At 58.8% G+C, this 16,510-nt stretch overlaps 2 protein-coding genes across 7 annotated transcripts in view; one reads left to right on the top strand and one right to left on the bottom strand.

Annotated features, from left to right (window-relative positions):
* CLUAP1 (clusterin associated protein 1) overlaps positions 1-5,920 on the bottom strand; it is a 79,912-nt gene extending 73,992 nt beyond the window's left edge. Inside the window, exon 1 of one of the 3 annotated variants that reach the window (XR_011803492.1) lies at positions 5,776-5,920. Coding sequence is in view for 2 of the 3 variants with exons in the window: in XM_038186999.2 (XP_038042927.2) it covers positions 5,776-5,830 (55 nt within the window). In the remaining variant the exon portion in view is untranslated. The remainder of the gene's footprint in view (positions 1-5,775) is intronic. The other 2 variants (XM_038186999.2, XM_072023678.1) reach the window with 2 other exon arrangements.
* Positions 5,921-10,723: 4,803 nt separating this feature from the next.
* On the top strand, positions 10,724-15,279 carry LOC101794077 (glucagon receptor). 4 transcript variants are annotated; one of them, XM_072023731.1, is made up of 14 exons: positions 10,724-10,805; positions 11,209-11,318; positions 11,450-11,546; positions 11,768-11,875; positions 12,136-12,257; positions 12,347-12,453; positions 12,596-12,752; positions 13,003-13,162; positions 13,305-13,365; positions 13,456-13,525; positions 13,696-13,751; positions 13,875-14,013; positions 14,266-14,307; positions 14,552-15,279. In XM_072023731.1, the coding sequence occupies exons 2-14, from the start codon at positions 11,241-11,243 to the stop codon at positions 14,621-14,623; spliced, it is 1,269 nt and encodes a 422-aa protein (XP_071879832.1). In that variant the 5' UTR covers positions 10,724-10,805; positions 11,209-11,240; the 3' UTR covers positions 14,624-15,279. The 4 variants fall into 4 exon arrangements, with proteins under 4 accessions (XP_071879832.1, XP_027325199.3, XP_071879830.1 ...); XM_027469398.3 differs by having other exon boundaries at positions 13,663-13,751; XM_072023729.1 differs by having other exon boundaries at positions 10,731-10,805; positions 11,121-11,318; positions 13,663-13,751.
* The last annotated feature ends 1,231 nt before the right edge of the window (positions 15,280-16,510 follow it).

Raw genomic sequence — 16,510 nt, 5'->3', positions numbered from 1 at the left:
AGCTCTGTTGAGCAGCACCCTATCTACATGATTGAAAGAGCAATCAAAAGCAAGGAAATAACAATGAATCCTATCAAGATAAAAATTGAAAATAAGTAGTTACATTAAAAAACAGGATACATGATTAGAGGTTGGGTTCCTAATGCCAGAAAGCCATAAGATAGAAAACTTTAAATAATTCAGTAGTTTAAGAGCTTATCAGCCATCCAATAACTTGGGCAGGGAGAACCAGAGAAGGAAGGAATCATTCGCCTGCTGTACCACACTGACCAGCGGGCAAAATAAAATAAATGGATGGTCATCATATCATTTAACTCAGCTCTTCTTATTCATAGATGAACACTAGGCAGCCTGAATGTCACTGGAGTGAATGCAGCTTTGAAGTAAAAGGGCCAGGAGGAAACTGCAGCCATGTAACTGACAGGAACCTGCAGCATGGGGCCAAACCTTTCTCCCTGCCATGTTCCCATCCCCAGAAACTCTGACCCAAAAGAAAAGTGCTACACATCTGTGTTCATACCCCCAGATATAAACTAGCCTCTACATAAACTACTCTTCATTCCACAGCCCAGTTCACACTTGAATGTTTTAGCGAAGGGAAGGAAAAAACCCAATGCTACTACAAAAGCTGGGCATTTTGTTGGAAAGGAAGGAAAACCTGAACTTTTGATGCAGATTTCCTGCAGCAATAGGTTAACTATCTGACAACATTGCAGATTTCTGAGTTGCTAATATCTTCACTGCACACCTGCAGCGACCGGTCTCCATCCAAGCCTCTAATTTCATCTAAATGCAATTTCATTCCATTAGGGCTGTGGGAAGCTTCGACCTCTGCTGGGGGCCTGGTGAAGGTGTAGGAGGAAGCCAGGCAGGGGTAGTGAACACCGCCCAAGCATTTTGTGAGCATGCAGGGCACTGATGGCCCCTCAGGCACAAGCAGTCCAGTGCCTGGTGGAAGGTTGTGGCTACACCACTCAGCCCGGACCGCTGGTGGTAAGGAATTAGCAGCCGCTGCTGTGAATGGCAACGCTGTGAGATGCAGGTGGAGATGACAGAAGAGACCATCAGTAACAGCTTATTATTTAAATCCTCATGGAAAAAAAAAAAAAAAAAAATCTTATCTGCTTGTTTCACACACTGTTCACGTGAATTTTGGGGCTCGCCAAATCACTTCAGGGCTGATAAGCACCATGTGTGCTACAACTGGGGCCAGGCAAACCCTTTTCCACAGCCTGGGCCCTGTTTGTATCACCCCATCCCACTTACGTCCTCTGTTTTGACTTCAGGGCTGTGCCAACACCTCTTAGCCATTTCTCTGGCTCCATACCACTGGAGTGGAGTCATCCGTTGGCTCATGAGCATCCATCAGTCAGTGGTTTCACCAAGAAACCACTGACCTGAGCAGCTGAACATCATCGATCCAGGCTGCATGCCATCCGGTCCCTTTTAACTGCTGCAAGTGTTTAGCAGAATGTGCTTTTAAATAGTACATCATTCAAATATGCCATCGGACAGCCTGCTGTCTGTGTCAGCTCTTGACTTAGTGCCAGAGGCTGCTGTGCAAACTGCCGTGCCTCTGCAAGAAGCACAGTTTCTGCAGCAGGGCTGAAGAGGAGCTCCTCGATCCGAGAGGTGGCAGGCAGGGAAGGAGAAGCGGTCCCACAAGGTTCGACCACACGACCCTTCTAACCTCAGCCATTCTGTGAAGCTGTCAACAGATAAAGTATCCTTATAGTACCTTATATTTAGCTATGTAGGATGACTTGCAGCTAGCTGCTGAAGAACATCTAACACTTCTTGACTATTCAGGAAAAAACTGTATGTAAGGGAGACCATAAAGATGACAAAGTGAGGCTCATTTCAGTGGTACCCTGTGACAGGATGAGTGGCAACGAGCACAACCTGAACCACATGAGTTCCCTCTGAATGCCAGGAGACACTCTTTTTATTTCAAGGGTGACTAGGCCCAGAGAGGTTTGTGAGTCTCCATCACTGGAGATACTGAAAAGCAGTCTGGACATGGTCCTGAGCAGCCTGCTTTAGGTGACTTGCATTGAACCTTGAACCTCACAAGGGCAGCCAGACCTCGTGGCACCCACCAGTCTCCGCTTGCTCACAAGAGCTGTTTCCAGAGCCCTTCGAAAGGAAGAACTATTTGGTCACATCTGCCTACCACATCATCATCTGAGAACAGAGGAAGAGTCTTGTGGCTTGACTTTTCCTTGGTGTTCCCCAGGTGCCCCTCGCAATTACGGCAGCCCTGCTGACCTGGTGCTCCAATTCTCCTGGCCACCAGCCGACACTTTCTGGTTCCCCTCTGGCAGCTCCACACAACTCCGTTGCATCCGGACACTACCCTCCTATCCACCAGGTCCCCAGCACAAATAACCAGCTCTAGTAATTTTTCCTTCTTTCAGCCCTCTGAACTCTTGTTCCAGCTTCCTGCAGATGAAGCCTTTTTTTTTCCCTTCATTTTTAGCATTCTGCTGTTCTTTCCTAAGGTTGTTCTTTTGGCAGCGCTCGACATTAAAGTTGCTATCACACATTTCTAGCCAAATACTCACACCTTTACATCGTAACACCTGGCAAATTGTCCTAAAGTGTTTTTTCCTTAACACTTCATGGAGAAATGTTCTTCCATGCTGTTCCCACAGGGGACTGCTGCTGGCAACCAGGCTGACCTGGTCACTTGCCACGCATCCCTGGTGGCATCTGCCCGTGCTCAGGGATGCGGAGGCAGACAGGGGCTGCCAACGAGGCTTCTTCCAGCTCACATGCAGAAGGAGTGGACACAGTGCCTCTGCCAGATGATTGAAATGGAGGTTTCCTGATGCTCTAAAATCCCAAATAAGCTGCGCTTGGTGGGCAGGCAAGCAGCACGGGGTGGTCTGTGGGGCACAAGGGCAGGTGGTGGCATCGCATCTGCAGCCACAACGCCCTTCCCAGGGGCAGGCTGAGCCCCTGTGTCCACGCTCCTCTGTGCCCTGGTTTCAGACCTGCACCCCATCTAGGAACCCACATATCTAAAGCTGAAAAAAGTAACTTGTTCCTAGCTAAAACAAACTTCTGATAGCCTGAGCGCAGCCTCCCTCCAGCAGCAGCTGATCCCTGCCAGGTCCCAGAGCCTTGCTGCTCACCGACCTGCTGAGCAGGGAGAAGAGCTGCAGGCTTCACCTACTTTTTTTCCCCTGATGTTGTCTCCTTGTCTTGTCTGGCTCTTCTTGCACTGCAAAATCAGTCCTTGATCCCAGGGCTGGCATGGGCAGAGCTCTTGGCAGGGCTGGGATAAGCTCTGCTGTTGAAAATATGACCATGTGAGAAAGCCAGCAATTTTTATTCCCATTTCTCTAATTTTTTATATATATATTTTTTTTTTTAAATGAGAGGTAGAAAATCTTGAGGTGATCGAGGATTCTTGAGATTCCTCGAGCACAAAGCAACAAACACTCATCTGTGCCCTCCCCGATGGGAAAAAGGAGTAAAAAGGCCTCACGCTTCTTGTACATCCCAGAAGAGCCTGGTGTGAAGTCGCTGCAGGCATCAGCCTGCTCCAAGCCACCTCTCAGGCACCACAAAATGAGAGCGTGGTTGCCTTGATGGCTGAGAAAATAAAGACAGCTCAGGAAGCAGCACAGCAGAAGCAGTCTGTGAGATAAATGCTGCAGAGTGTCAGCTCTACAGGCAGACCCCTTACAGTTTGAAGGGCTGGGAAGGGAATGTGCCAGAGCAATTCACTCAGAGAGAAGCTGGTGAGAAAAGAAAAGATGCAGGGGGTGGGGGGGGGAAAGGCTTTCATTTGGCTGGTAAATGTGAATGCTTCACATTCAGGTTTCTGCACCCCACTTCTAGTGCCTGGCTTCTGAGCCTCCCCCAGCTCACAGCTGGGGCAGATTTGCTGTCACCTGAAGGCTGTTTTGTGCCAAGTGCTGCCACCTTCGCTGCCCCAGCCACTCAATCTGAGGTTTCTGCTTGCTGCTGAGCAGGAAAGAGAGTTTCAGGAGCAGCCCCCACCCTTCCCACTTGTTTACCATCTCCTCATTGCTCCAGAAGCGAGGACAGGACAGTGACTGCTACTTCTACATAGGGGAGGCCAGGGGATGGCTAGAGACCACTGGTGGGAGCCTCGGGGCTGTTGGTGCCAAGGCACCCCAGAAACATGGTGCTTTGTGCCTGGGGAAGGGAAGCATCCAGGAATGTCACGTTCCCCATAATTACATTGCACAGCTGCTCCCTCCTGCTAATGTGCTGGCATTAAGGGAGCCTGGAGAGCAGAGTGCGGTGCCCAGGATGAGCAGCAGCCCATGTATCATGCAGGAGGGGTAATAAATCAACCGCCACTGTTTGATCACTCAGCAGATAAGCAAGAGAAGCTACTTAGGATGAAAAAACATCCCCAAGCAAATAGATTTCCAGATCTATCTCAGACTTTGTCTGACAGGTCAGGAGAGGAGGGACTGGGTTCTCATCTATATGCAGTGAAAAACAAGACAATATTTCCACTCTCCAGCAGCTCCCTTCAAAGCTGAGTGCCACGTGGCCTGCCTGAAGCCAGCTGTAAGCACTTTTCTCCCCCAAATCCCCCTAATCTTGAGGGGGGTCTGAATTCAGATAGCTTGGCACTGCTTGATTAAGGACTATGAGGGGCTGAAAGTGCAGATCATCATTGCTACTAGGCAAGGGGACCCAAAATCATGGTTCACTTGGGAAAAGTTTTGGTTTCTTCCATACAGTCAATATTTTGGCTCCCAATCCATGTGGGTGGGACACTGGGCAGACCCGGCCCATGTGCAAGCATGACTGCAAGGCAGAGATGAGCAATAGCAGGGCCATGCCTCATCTGCAAGCAGCCCAGATGCATCCTCTGGGCTTCCTTAGTGCCTTTTCCTATCGCAAAAATCCACTCGGCTGTGAAATTGCCCATGGAGGAAGCGATTGCTCCTGGATCAACACAACATCGTTCCAGCAGCTGGCTGCACCGCAGCCCCCACCTGCCTCTGTCCAGAGCACACAGCGGATGGGGGGAGCCCTTTGTAACCTTCCTGCAGTTGGAGCAAAAGCTGTTGCACTGAAGATATTGAGGGATTTGGGGAGTTATTGGTGAGGTAATGAAGATCTCAGGTTGCCTGGGGAGGTGACATTGTTTCCTCTGCGGTTAAGCTGTTGGAAGATCTGCAGTGACATCAGGAGGGGACACGTGCACCCAGAAACTTCCCTTTGGGGGAGCACCAGAAAATGCACCATGGTGCCAGGGAGCCCAGGGCCCATCTCCAGCTTTCATTCACTAATTGAAAACCCCTCAAAACCTCACCCAAAGTTGCAGGAGGCTCCAGGGCTGCTGACCCCTGACACTGCCTGTAGGACCCTCCTTGTGCGTGGTGCACAGCAGAGCCCCACACCAGCAGCACAGCACAGCCCAGTCCAGTCCCAGCCCAGCCCAAACTGGGAGCTTGGCACAGTAACACACGCAAGGAACAGCTACAAAGGGAAGAAGTCAGCAAGCCTTGTTTTTGCTTCAGTTTCCCCAAAGTGAGGAAAAGGGGAGGATTTTGACAGCGATCCTGAGCTCAACAGCAGCTTCAGGCAATTCTCACCCCAGGAGGCTGGAGCAGATGCAGCTCGAACAGAGCAGGGCTCACAGGGCCCTGCCTCCAGCTTCCTCTGGCTATAAACTGTGTCTGGTACCCCGGGTGGAGGGACACCACTCTGTTATTTCTCTTAAGCCCTCAGATCTACTGGAGAGAGACACAAAGGAACCCAAGGCAGCAGCACACCCACCTTTGCTCCCACGTTGGGGCCGGTGATGTGCCCTGCAGCAGGACCCAGCTGCCATCCCTCCAGCAGCAGCCAGCGTGCATTGCAGTGGGGAGCAAAGCAGCTTTCAGGCTGCCCAGCATCCATATGAAAACTTTTAGGGAGCAAATTTCCTCCTTTTATCTCCTGCCCAGATCTGGCAAAGCAGTTCCTTAAGCCTGGGATGCACCTGAACAGTCAGTGGGGTGCTCTGAGGACGGTGCCTGTTAAGGGTGAGCACCTGGGCTCAGCCCAGGCTGAGCTCAACAGCAGCCAGCTGTGGTTCCACCTGGAGTTGGGGGCAGATACCTGCCGTGCTACAGGCTAAATATCTGCAGCTGAGGCTTTGTGATAGCATTTTGAAGTCAGACCCATTTTCCTGGGACAGCAAGGATGGACACAGCCATGTTCCATGCTGAGCAGACACCCCATTAGCTGCCCATCACTAATAAAAGCAACGTCCCTGCGGGTTTCTTGAGGGCACTGAGCCTCAGCCCTCCAGCTTGGTGACCTCAGGGGACAGGCTGTCCAGAGCCACCGCTGCGAGGAGCGGGGCTTTATCCAAGTCCTCCTGTCCATGGCGAGTGCAGCAGAGACCGAGCTGCAAAATGCATCCCGTGGCACTGGCTCACCTGCAGCAGAGATGCTGCCGGGGCTGGTGGGGTGGTGGCATGGGACAAGTGTTGGGGACAGGTCGGGGACTCCTTGCCCAGGTTGGTGGCTGCCCAGGTTGGTATTTCTCACTGGTGGGAAAGGCCAAACACTGTCAATTTTCACCCTAGCTCAGGAAGAAAGATTAAATAACATGACTTGAGTGTATAACAATAAATTGAGTGCTAAGAGGTTCAGGAGAACAACGTGCAGATGCAGACACGGCATTTGCAGAGCGCGTTGAATCGCACACCTCTCCGGGAGCACCGGGTGCCACCGCTGCCACCGCTTTGTGGCCGCCCTGGGCACGGGCATGGCACCGAATCACTGGTGTCAAAGGGAGTGGGAAAAAGAAAGATGGTGAAATGCAAACACAGGGCTATGGAGAGACCTGAAACCGATCTCCGCACATGATTTAAAATTATTCCACTGGGAGAAAACTTCTGGATTTGGCTTCCCTGTCCTGGGAGAGAGGACCGGGCGGTGATCTGTTGGACACGATTCTGTTAAAATAGGTGGTAATGGAAGAAGATGCAGCCAGCCTCCTAACGGGCAGGAGTGAAATAAAAGCTGCAGCCTCTTATCCGCTCCTTGAATTACGGATGCCGGGGGTATAGCGACCCTGCCCTGCAATACGGCTGCTGCGCCGCCTGCCAAGCCGTTACATATGGAGGAGGGCAGGCCGTGCCCTTCAGCAGAGGACGGGTACAAAGAGTCCAGCTCCAGGGCAGGATGTGAATATAGATGATTTCCAGAGAAGTTCTTGATCTTATCGTTCAGCCTTCCTGCTTGAATAAGGCGAGAAGCACAACGGGAGCGCGAGGGGCTCGGTCAGCTCTGAGGGCAGGCCTGGGAGCCGCGCGCCCCGGGGCGCTCCAGGAGGAAGGCGTCTGCTGAGGGCTTCTCTGAGACAGTGCCAAATTCGATAATGGCTTTATGAGCTGGGAACAGTCATTTATCACGAGCATGTGGCAATGCGGCGCTGAAGCACTGGCTTGGAAGTGACCTTTGCTGCAGAGCGGTGGCTGTGCCGGTGTCCCCGGCCACCGCTGCCCCAGGGGATGGAGGTGAGGGCGACGGGCTGGCCCGTGAAGCCCGTGGACTTGTTGACCATGAAGACCTGGTGCTCCCCAGGGGTAATTAGGATGTCGCTTTGTGCAAGAGCCACCCCAAACCACAGCCCTGCAGGAAGAGGAAGCACTTTGTGGCTGGGCAAAGCTCGGGGTCATTTTTAGGGTAGAGACGTTGAGGCTGAAGGCAATGCATGGAGAGCGCACCGCTTAGGGGCAGCTGCTGCACTTAGCCTGGCGCTGGGTTGCTGTTGGCTCCGGTGTCTTGTTTTCAGGATCCCTCCCCTGCCAAATCAGAGAGATTCAAGCACAAAACAAATTCTTCCCGTACGCACACAACGGCTTCTGAAAAGAGCAAAGTCTGGGGCAAGCGGCTCACCGCTCGCATGGGTCTGCCTCTGCGTGTTGTCGGGCTGCGCTTTTGCAGCTATCTTTAATAGCACCATCTGCTGATATTAAAAATACTTTGCTTTTTAACTATACAAAAGCCTTTGGTGCGCTGAGCAGGGCAGGATGGAAGCGTGGCACTGAGCATCGTCCTGCCCGGCTCCCGCCCGCACCGCGCTCGCTGCCTGATGAATTTCCCTACCCGGTACTGCTCCGGCAGCCTTTTCTGAGAAGTTCACTGAATAATTGCAAGTCAGGGTGCGTTGATTAGCATTTCAGTGGGAAGCAACACATTGTGATTAGCAGAGTCGGCAGTAAGACACACGTATGACTTTCCCTGCCTGCAGCAGCTGCACGAAGCGCAGCCTGCTTTCAGGAGGTGCTGGGGAGCGGGGCCGTGGTGGTCCCATGGGGTCTCCCCAGGGGTGGAGAAGGTGGGAAGGGGGTTCAGGCATGTGTGTCTCTCTGCTGGAGCAGAGGCTGCAGGTGCTGGGACCTGTCCCAGGCACCATGTGGAGGATGCGGTGAGCACGGCCCGGCTGCAGGACAGGTGGGGTGGCCATGGGAAGTGCGCACACAGCCCCCAAAAGGCCGGGCAGCGGCGAGGGGCAGGGGACAGCGGAGCTGCCACCTCCATCCCGGCCCCACTCTCACGGCATCCGGGCTCTGCAGCGCCCGGTGGGTCAGGATCCGGCCCCGCCGAGCTGCAGGCGCTGCAGTCGCTATGGAGATTCTGCCCGAGATGCATCAATATGGAGAGGAACAGCGCGTTCCTCACGTCCCCGTTCAAGGCACCGGCCCCATCGGGTCCACTGCAGGCTGGAGAGGGGCTCAGGTCATGCGGGGGGCAGACACGGTCCCTGCGAACGTCCATCATTGCCAAGGGATTTCATTTACCAAACCCCAAGGAAAAAACCTTTCTTCCTGCCCAGGCGCCTCCCTGAGCGCATCCGTGCGTGCACGCTCACAAACTGCTTATGCCAACCCGAGATCAGGGTGTATTCATTTCCTACGGTGCCGTTGAGAAGTCCGAAGGCACAGCAGCATCCCTGCGGGCAGGATGTGACCCCAGGAGAGCTGTGGCCCTGGGAGGGTGACCTGAATTGGTTCACCCCGGCCAGGAGCCCTCCCGCAGCCAGGGTGCTTGGCACAGGATCAAAGCCCTGCACCGCTGAGCACCCACGTGCGTTGGTGGTAGGGGGACCACACCAGCGTGCTGATGCTTGGCCCCCACAGCCCCCGGTTTCCCCGTGGGCATTAAAGCCACCGTGTGGCAACGTCATCCCATGAGCAGGGCTAATGGGCAGCAGGGGAGGAGGAAGAAGAGGAGGAGAAGGCTGAGGAGCGGTTCTTCAGCTGCAGCAGCAAGCAGCGAGGGCGAGGAGTGGAGCAAAGCCCTGGTGCTGCTGTCCATGGGATGCTCCTGGCCAGGCTGCAGCCCATGCCCCGCTGTGGCAGGGGTCAGCTCCGTGCCCCTGGGGTTGACACGGGGGGATGTTGGGGCTTTCTGCTCTGGTTTGGAAGGGAACCCACACCCAGATGCTCTGCTGTGGATGTCCTAGAGGGAGGCTGGAGCGAGGGGCGTGGGTGGGTGCAGCCCCCAGGTTCCCGTGCCCAGTGGGCACCCTCAGATGTGTGCCCTGGTGTTCTGCTGCACCCCAGGCACCTGGCAAGGCCACTTCCCGGTGGTTTTTGGGGCACTGCATGCTTGTGCAGGCAGCATTTGTCACCCTGAGGCCAAGTTAACTGCCCGCCAAGGGGGAGAACGGCAGAACCCCCAGGGAAAGGGCTTCAGCAGCGAGGCTGTGGTGACATCTCCAAGGCCACGTACCTCCTCTGCGCCTCAGCCACCACCAGGGTAAGGAGCCGTGCTGGCCGTGCTCCGAGTCACTCCTTCGTCCTCCAGCAAGGCTGTTCTGGGGGGAAGAGCATCGCTGTTTGGGCTGAAGCTGCCTGCGGGTGCACATGCTTACCCACCTGGGGGTTTGCAGCTTTCCCCGGTGGCTTGGTGGGCAGCAGGGCACGGTGCTGTGCCCCGTCCCATGTGCTCGGTGATGCTCAAGCAGAGAAACCCCACTGGAAACCCTTTTCCTTTGAATCCTCCACTGTCCAGAGGCTTTGGAGATTTCGGTCACAGCCCGACTTCCACTGCCAGCCTTGCCCCCAGAGGTCCCAAAGGGCTCACTGAAGCAATTAAAAAAGCAAATGAGGAAAGCAAAAACCACTGGGCAAGGAGGCCCCAGGAAACGCCCGGTGCCACCTCGTGCTGGGACAGGCATCCCGAGGGCACGGCTCCCCCCGAAACAGCTGGGGAGGGATGGGGGTCCCCCCTAGCGCATCGCCTCTGCCAGCCCCACCAGCGGGTTGCACATCCCACAAAACCTCAATACCAGCCCCTGCTCCCCGTGCTGCAGTGATGGGCACAGCTCCTCGCTGCTCCCGGCTGCCTTCCCTGCCATGACCCCCCCGGGCTGTTTTTAGGGGCGAACATCTCGATTTTGTGAAATAAAAGTGGTGTTTTCTAGCAGGGTCAGCCAGCAGCGTTTCGGGGTGCAGCCTCACCCCCCTCGAGCACAGGGCGCCCCATCACCTCCCCTGGGCAGCTCGGGGGGGCTCTGGGGGTCTCCATCGGTGTCCAACCCCCCCTTACCCTCCCCTATGTGCGTCTCAGCCCCTCCCCGACAGCGCCCCAAAGGGGACCCCCGCGCGGGGTCGCCGCACGCCCCCGGCCCCCGGTGGCTCTGGGGGGGGCCGGGCCGGACCGGGAGCTCCGCGGGGCGGCCCCGAGCCCCGGGGGGCGGCGCCGCCTCCGCCCCCCCCACCCCCCCCGTCGGGGCACGGCGCTGGCGGGAGGTGCCCGCGCCGCAGACGCCGCTCGTTCGCCGCCGCGCTCACGTCGCGGAGCCGGTACGGGGCTGGGGGCGGCACGGGATGGGCTGGGGGCGGCGAGGGGCTGGGGGGGGCGGCGAGGGGCTGCACGGCGGGGACACCCTCTCCCCGTGGGCACCGCGGAGCTCCGGGAGCCCCCGGGCGAGGATGCGCCGGGGAAGGCGGGGAGCGCCCCTTTGCAAGGGGGAGCCCCGGGGGGGTCCAGCCCTGAGCCTTTCCCAAGGCTGGGGCACCCCGGTGCCCCCCCCCGGGCCGTCCCTGCGCCCCCCACCAGCTCGCAGCCCGGTGGCACCAGGCTGGCACTTGGTTACCCCAAGTGGCTTTTGCTCCCAGCGCAGCCAGCGGTGCGCTCGCAGCCCGGTTCTGCCCCGGGGGGGGCAGCCCTCGGCCGTGCCGCCCCCAGCAGCCGCCTCTCGCCCAGGATTGGGGTGCTGAGGGCCGGCGGGGACAGCCATGAGGGACCTGATGGCGCCCCGGTACCGGCGGAGCCTCGTCCACCTCGCCTGGATGTGCCTCTTCTCCTCCGTGCCGGTAAGGTGCAAGCCGGGGCTGCGGGGCCGGTGCGTGCCGGGGGGGTCCCTTTGGGTTCCTTCGGGCCCCTGTGGGCTCTGTGCCCCCAAAGTGTGGGGCTGGTGGCTTCACACCGGGCTCTGGGCTTGCAGCACAGCGGGGCCAAGGTGCTGGAGAGGACCTTCGAGGAGTGGATGCGGTACCGAGACGAGTGCCTGAGGAGGATGGCGAGCGAGCCGTACCCGGCAGGTACCCGGCTGGGCGCGGGGCGTGGGGCTGGGATTTGGCCTCCCGGTGACACCGGTCACCCGCAGAGGGCTGCTGAGCCAGGACTGGGTGTCCCCATGGGGGACACCCAAGGGCTGGGGTACCAGGGGGGTGAGTGAGGTGTGGGGACAGCGGGACCAGGCTTGGCCGTGCCACTTGCGTCTGACCATCGGCTTCTCCCCGCACGGTGCTGCTGATGGCAGGGCTCTTCTGCAACCGCACGTTCGACATGTACGCCTGCTGGCCCGATGGGAGCCCCGGCACCGCCGTCAACGTCTCCTGCCCCTTCTACCTGCCCTGGTTTGAGAAAGGTGACGATGAGCCTCGGCCATCCCGGACCCCGTGGGGAAGCGGGATCTGGTGCTGGAGGGTCTGGGGGCATGGGGGTGAGCGGGGTCCCACAGCCTTGGGATGCGCGTGGCACGGGGAGGGCAGAGCAGAGGTGGCCCTGTGGGCGTGAGCCGTGGCTGCGTGCCCCGGTGCCCCTGCAGAGAGCCATGGTTTTATTGTGGAGTGGGGGTTTGGGGCCCCTGACAGCCCGAAGGAAGCCTCTGCTGCTTTGTGCCCGCAGTGAAACACGGGCTGGTGAGCCGCAGGTGCGGTGTGGACGGGCAGTGGGTGACGGTGAACGGCAGCCAGCCCTGGCGGGACTACTCGCAGTGCGAGGAGGAGATGGAGTCCACCATGGAGGAGGTGGGAGCTGTGACCGGGGCGGGGGCACCCCGGGGTGCGCGGCGGGTGCTGCTCAGCCGGGCTCAGCGGAGCGGTGCTTGTGTGTGCAGGAGGGTGCCCACAGGCTGATGGTGAGCTTCAAAGTGCTCTACACCGTGGGGTACTCGCTGTCACTGCTGACCCTTGTCTCTGCCCTGCTCGTGCTCACCGTCTTCAGGTAGGACAAGGTGGGGGCTGCGGTCCTGCCACGCACCGGGGGTCAGCCCCAGCAGGGCCACGGCCCCTGCCGCACACAGCCCCTTGTCTGTGGCTGCCAGCCACGGCCAGGGGGTGCCCCCCGACCCCCTCGCTCTCACCAGGAAGCTCCACTGCACCAGGAACTACATCCACGCCAACCTCTTCGCCTCCTTCGGGCTGCGGGCGACCTCGGTGATGGTGAAGGACGCGCTGCTGGAGAGGCGCTGGGGCATGGAGGTGGTGCAGGTGGCCGACTGGCAGGCCCTGCTGAGCCACGAGGCAAGCACGGCCGGGGGGGTGACACCGAGCATGGGGGGACGCTGACCCTGGGGAGGGCGTGCGGCTGGGTGCCGGTGCCCACGCACCCAGTGGGTGAGCTCGCGGGGTGCACGTACGCCTGGTGGTTGGGCTCATGGGGTGCCTATGCAGCCAGGAAGCAAGTTTTTGGGGCACCCCGTGGGCAAGCTCTTGGGGCAGTTGTGCACCCTGTGGGCGAGCTCTCAGCCCCACGTTGGGTGTCCTCTGGCAGGCGGCGCTGGGCTGCCGTGCGGCGCAGGTGCTGATGCAGTACTGCATCCTGGCCAACCACTACTGGTTCCTGGTGGAAGCCGTCTACCTCTACAAACTGCTGATCGGTGCCGTCTTCTCCGAGAAGAATTACTACAGGCTCTACCTGTACCTGGGCTGGGGTAGGAGCCACCCGGGTGCCCGGTGACGGGGTGGGGGACAGGCCCTGTGCCAAGCTGCCACCCCGCAGCGTCCCCAGCCTGGGGGCGGTTTCTCAGCTCAGGCGGGTGCTTGGTTTTACAGGGTTTGCTGTGTGACTTGCAGGGACCCCCGTGGTGTTCGTGGTGCCCTGGATGGCCGCCAAGTACCTGAAGGAGAACGCGGAGTGAGTGGCTGCGTAGAGGGCTGGGCATGGCCTCATCCTGCACCCCCAGCACATCATAAACCGGGCTGCTCTCCGTGTCTCCCCGGGCAGGTGCTGGGCGCTGAACGAGAACATGGCTTACTGGTGGATCATCCGCATCCCCATCCTGCTCGCCTCCCTGGTAGGGGGGCCCCAGCGACCCCCAGAGCCATCCCTGGGGGCTGGAGCCGGCTCCTGGCTGGGGTTCGGGGATGGTGGGAGGGAGGGAGGGCTGGCCCCAGGGCGGGACTGGTCCATGGGTGCCCCCCTTACCCCCAGATCAACCTGCTGATCTTCATGCGGATCCTCAAGGTGATCCTGGCCAAGCTGCGTGCCAACCAGAAGGGCTACGCCGACTACAAGCTGCGGTGAGCGGGGCCACCCACCCGTGCCAGCTCCCCCATCCCATGCCTCATTAAACGACTGCTCGGCTTAAATGAGAGCTCGTCCCTGCTCACCAAAGGGCCCTGCCCCCCTCGTGCTCTTTTCAGGCTGGCCAAAGCCACGCTGACGCTCATCCCCCTCTTTGGGATCCACGAAGTTGTCTTCATCTTTGCCACCGACGAGCAAACCACGGGCATCCTGCGCTACGTCAAGGTGTTCTTCACCCTCTTCCTCAACTCCTTCCAGGTGAGGCGAGAGCACTCGGGGGTCCTCGCACCACGGGGTGAGCATTGGGGCCCCCTCCTCCAGCTGGCTGCCCCTGCGCTGGGGGACGGGGACGCCAGCCTCCTGCCCAAGCCCTGTTGAGCGTGTGATGGTGACTGAATTGATGCCCATGTGTGTTGGGGATGCTCTGGGGTGGCCCTAAAAGCACCCAGAGGTGAGACAGAGCCAGTCCCACACGCTGATGTGGGGCTCGGGTCCGTGCTCTCTCCGCAGGGCTTCCTGGTGGCTGTGCTGTATTGCTTTGCCAACAAGGAGGTACGTACCCTGCCCTCCCCAGCCCTGCTGGCCCCAGAGCACCAGTTTAATGCTGTGGTGCTGGCTGCTGCCCCACAGAAACCAGCAAAACCCCTTAACCTCGCTTTAACCTCGGCTTTCTTGGGGTGGGTGCTGGGAGCTGGGCTCGGGTCGTGCCAGCCACAGGCTTTGCGACTCTGCCTCTCGCGTGGCTCGGTCTGGGGAGGGCACAAAAAAACAGACCCTAAGCCTGCTGCCCTACCAGGTGAAGTCGGAGATGAAGAAGAAGTGGCAGCTCTGGAAGCTGGACCACCCCGCGCTCTGCTGCACACAGTGAGGGGCCCCGGGCGCTGCTCGGACACCGCCAGCCCCTCGTGCTCACGCAGGATGAGTGAGCGGTGCGAGGAGCTGAGCCTGCTGCTCCCCGACCCCACACCATCACCTACCTCTGCTGGCGCCACCAGGCGATGCCGGCCGCAGGAGAGGCCCAGCTGAAGCAGGATGCGGGAGCAGGATGGATGCCGGGCCCTGCAGGGCTGGCACTGCCCCAATCCAGGGCATCCGCTCCTCACCACCACCCCGAGATGCCTGTCCTGGAGTCATCCTGCAAAGCTCTTCACCTCCTCGCCACCCGCTGCAGGCCATGGCATCGGCACCTGCCTCCCTCCTCGCTGCTCTCCAGCCGCCCCCTTTCCTCCTCTCTGCGACCTCCTCCTGTGGCAGAGCCCCCCTGGAGCCCCCCGGCAGCCGAGCGGCACGCACGCAGCTTAGCGCAGCGCTTGAACACCTGGGCTTGTGTTTATCCTGCCCCTGCTGCTTCTCTGGTGGGCACAGAGAAAACCACAGCAGGGGAGAGCGAAGGACTCGGACCCCGGCCTGCCCTTGGCCCCCCAGGCCCAGCCACCTCCTCCTCCGCAGCGAGCCCTGCACAGGAAAGGCTCTGGGATTGGGAAGAGAAGGCTGGCAAAAAGGTGGGCATTTTGGGGCCCGGCTGTGCAGCAGCTGTGAAGAGCTTTGCTTTCCAAAGCACTGGCTGCACCCCCTCACCATCAAGTAGCCTGTTGGGAGCCCAGTTTGCTGCCATGGCCCAGTTCAGCATCCCCACTGGGAGAACCCCAACCCCAGCAGAGCCTCCAGCAGCGCCTCCGCACCTCGCCTTGGAAGCCCAGCCCGGCTGCAACCGAGAGCTCCGTGTCCAGGACTGGTCCCAGTGCTCCCAAAAAAGGCGGCCACCAGCAGCCCCCCAGCCCCCTGGCTCTTGCCTTTGGCAGCAGGACAGAGGTGCTGCCCCGTCCCTAACTCCTGCCACGCCGCGCTTCACCTTGCCGAGGCCGCTCCATCAGGAGGGAGGACGCAGCTCTTGCTCCCCGCTCCATGCAAGTGGACACAGGCAGTGCTCCAGCGCTGGGCGAGGGGCTCGCGCAGCCCCTGGGCTCGTGGCTGAGCCTCCTCGAAACACAGCGGCTCGAGGAGAGCTGCCCCGAGCACGGGAAGGACAGAGCTCAGCCACAGCGGCACGCGAAGCTGGAGGGCCAAGCAGGAGGTTTGCCGGGCAGCTGTGAGCCCTGTGAGACCATTTTGCACATTGACTCTCTTCAGATGTAAATAAATGTTTATTTTTCAGCAAGCAGAGCATGCCACGTGTCTGCTCTGAGGGAAAACGGCTCTCAGGCACCAAGGTAAAGGCAGCTGCATGTGTAAGGGCACTGATGTGCGCTTATGCACACACGCTCCTCACTTTAGGATATTAAACAGGCACCAAGAGCTCCTCGCTCAAGATAGCCCCATGTTCCCCACCCTGGGATTACATTACAGGCTACACAAGGACAAAAACAGCAAAATAAGTCAACATGGTGATAAATAACACAAACAGCTACCAAAATCACATGCCAGCTCTGGTACCAGGAGAGCCGAGGAGCAGGTAGTTTCTCCCAGCCAGGAACTGGAGTGCAGCCTGGATTCTTCTCTCCCAGCACTCCCACCCGTTCAGAGCCCAGGTCAGGTTTGTGTTTCAGCACAGCAGCTTTACTTCCGAGCAGACAGAAGGTTTATGTAAGAGCTGCTGAAGGGGAGCTCCTCTTGCCCACCTATCTCCAGTGCCAGATCAGAGCTTGGCTGAGGGTTTGGCAGAGCACAGTCACACTGACACAGCTCACAAGTCTCAGACCAGAGCTGGGCACCAGATCAGCATTTCACCTTTAAGAAAACCCCAGCACGCAACTCA

The sequence above is a fragment of the Anas platyrhynchos genome, chromosome 15 (assembly GCF_047663525.1).
Source record: "Anas platyrhynchos isolate ZD024472 breed Pekin duck chromosome 15, IASCAAS_PekinDuck_T2T, whole genome shotgun sequence".
NCBI classification, from domain to species: domain Eukaryota; kingdom Metazoa; phylum Chordata; class Aves; order Anseriformes; family Anatidae; genus Anas; species Anas platyrhynchos.
Note: the sequence above shows the minus strand (reverse complement) of the source record. Positions and strands in the feature narration are given on the sequence as shown.

Bases quoted from the DNA above. Each gene is read 5' to 3' on its own strand.
- LOC101794077 (XM_027469398.3), top strand. From the start codon at position 11,241: ATGAGGGACCTGATGGCGCCCCGGTACCGGCGGAGCCTCGTCCACCTC. The intron at 11,547-11,767 runs GTACCCGGCTGG...TGCTGATGGCAG, and splicing joins GAGCGAGCCGTACCCGGCAG to GGCTCTTCTGCAACCGCACG. The intron at 12,753-13,002 runs GCAAGCACGGCC...GTCCTCTGGCAG, and splicing joins AGGCCCTGCTGAGCCACGAG to GCGGCGCTGGGCTGCCGTGC.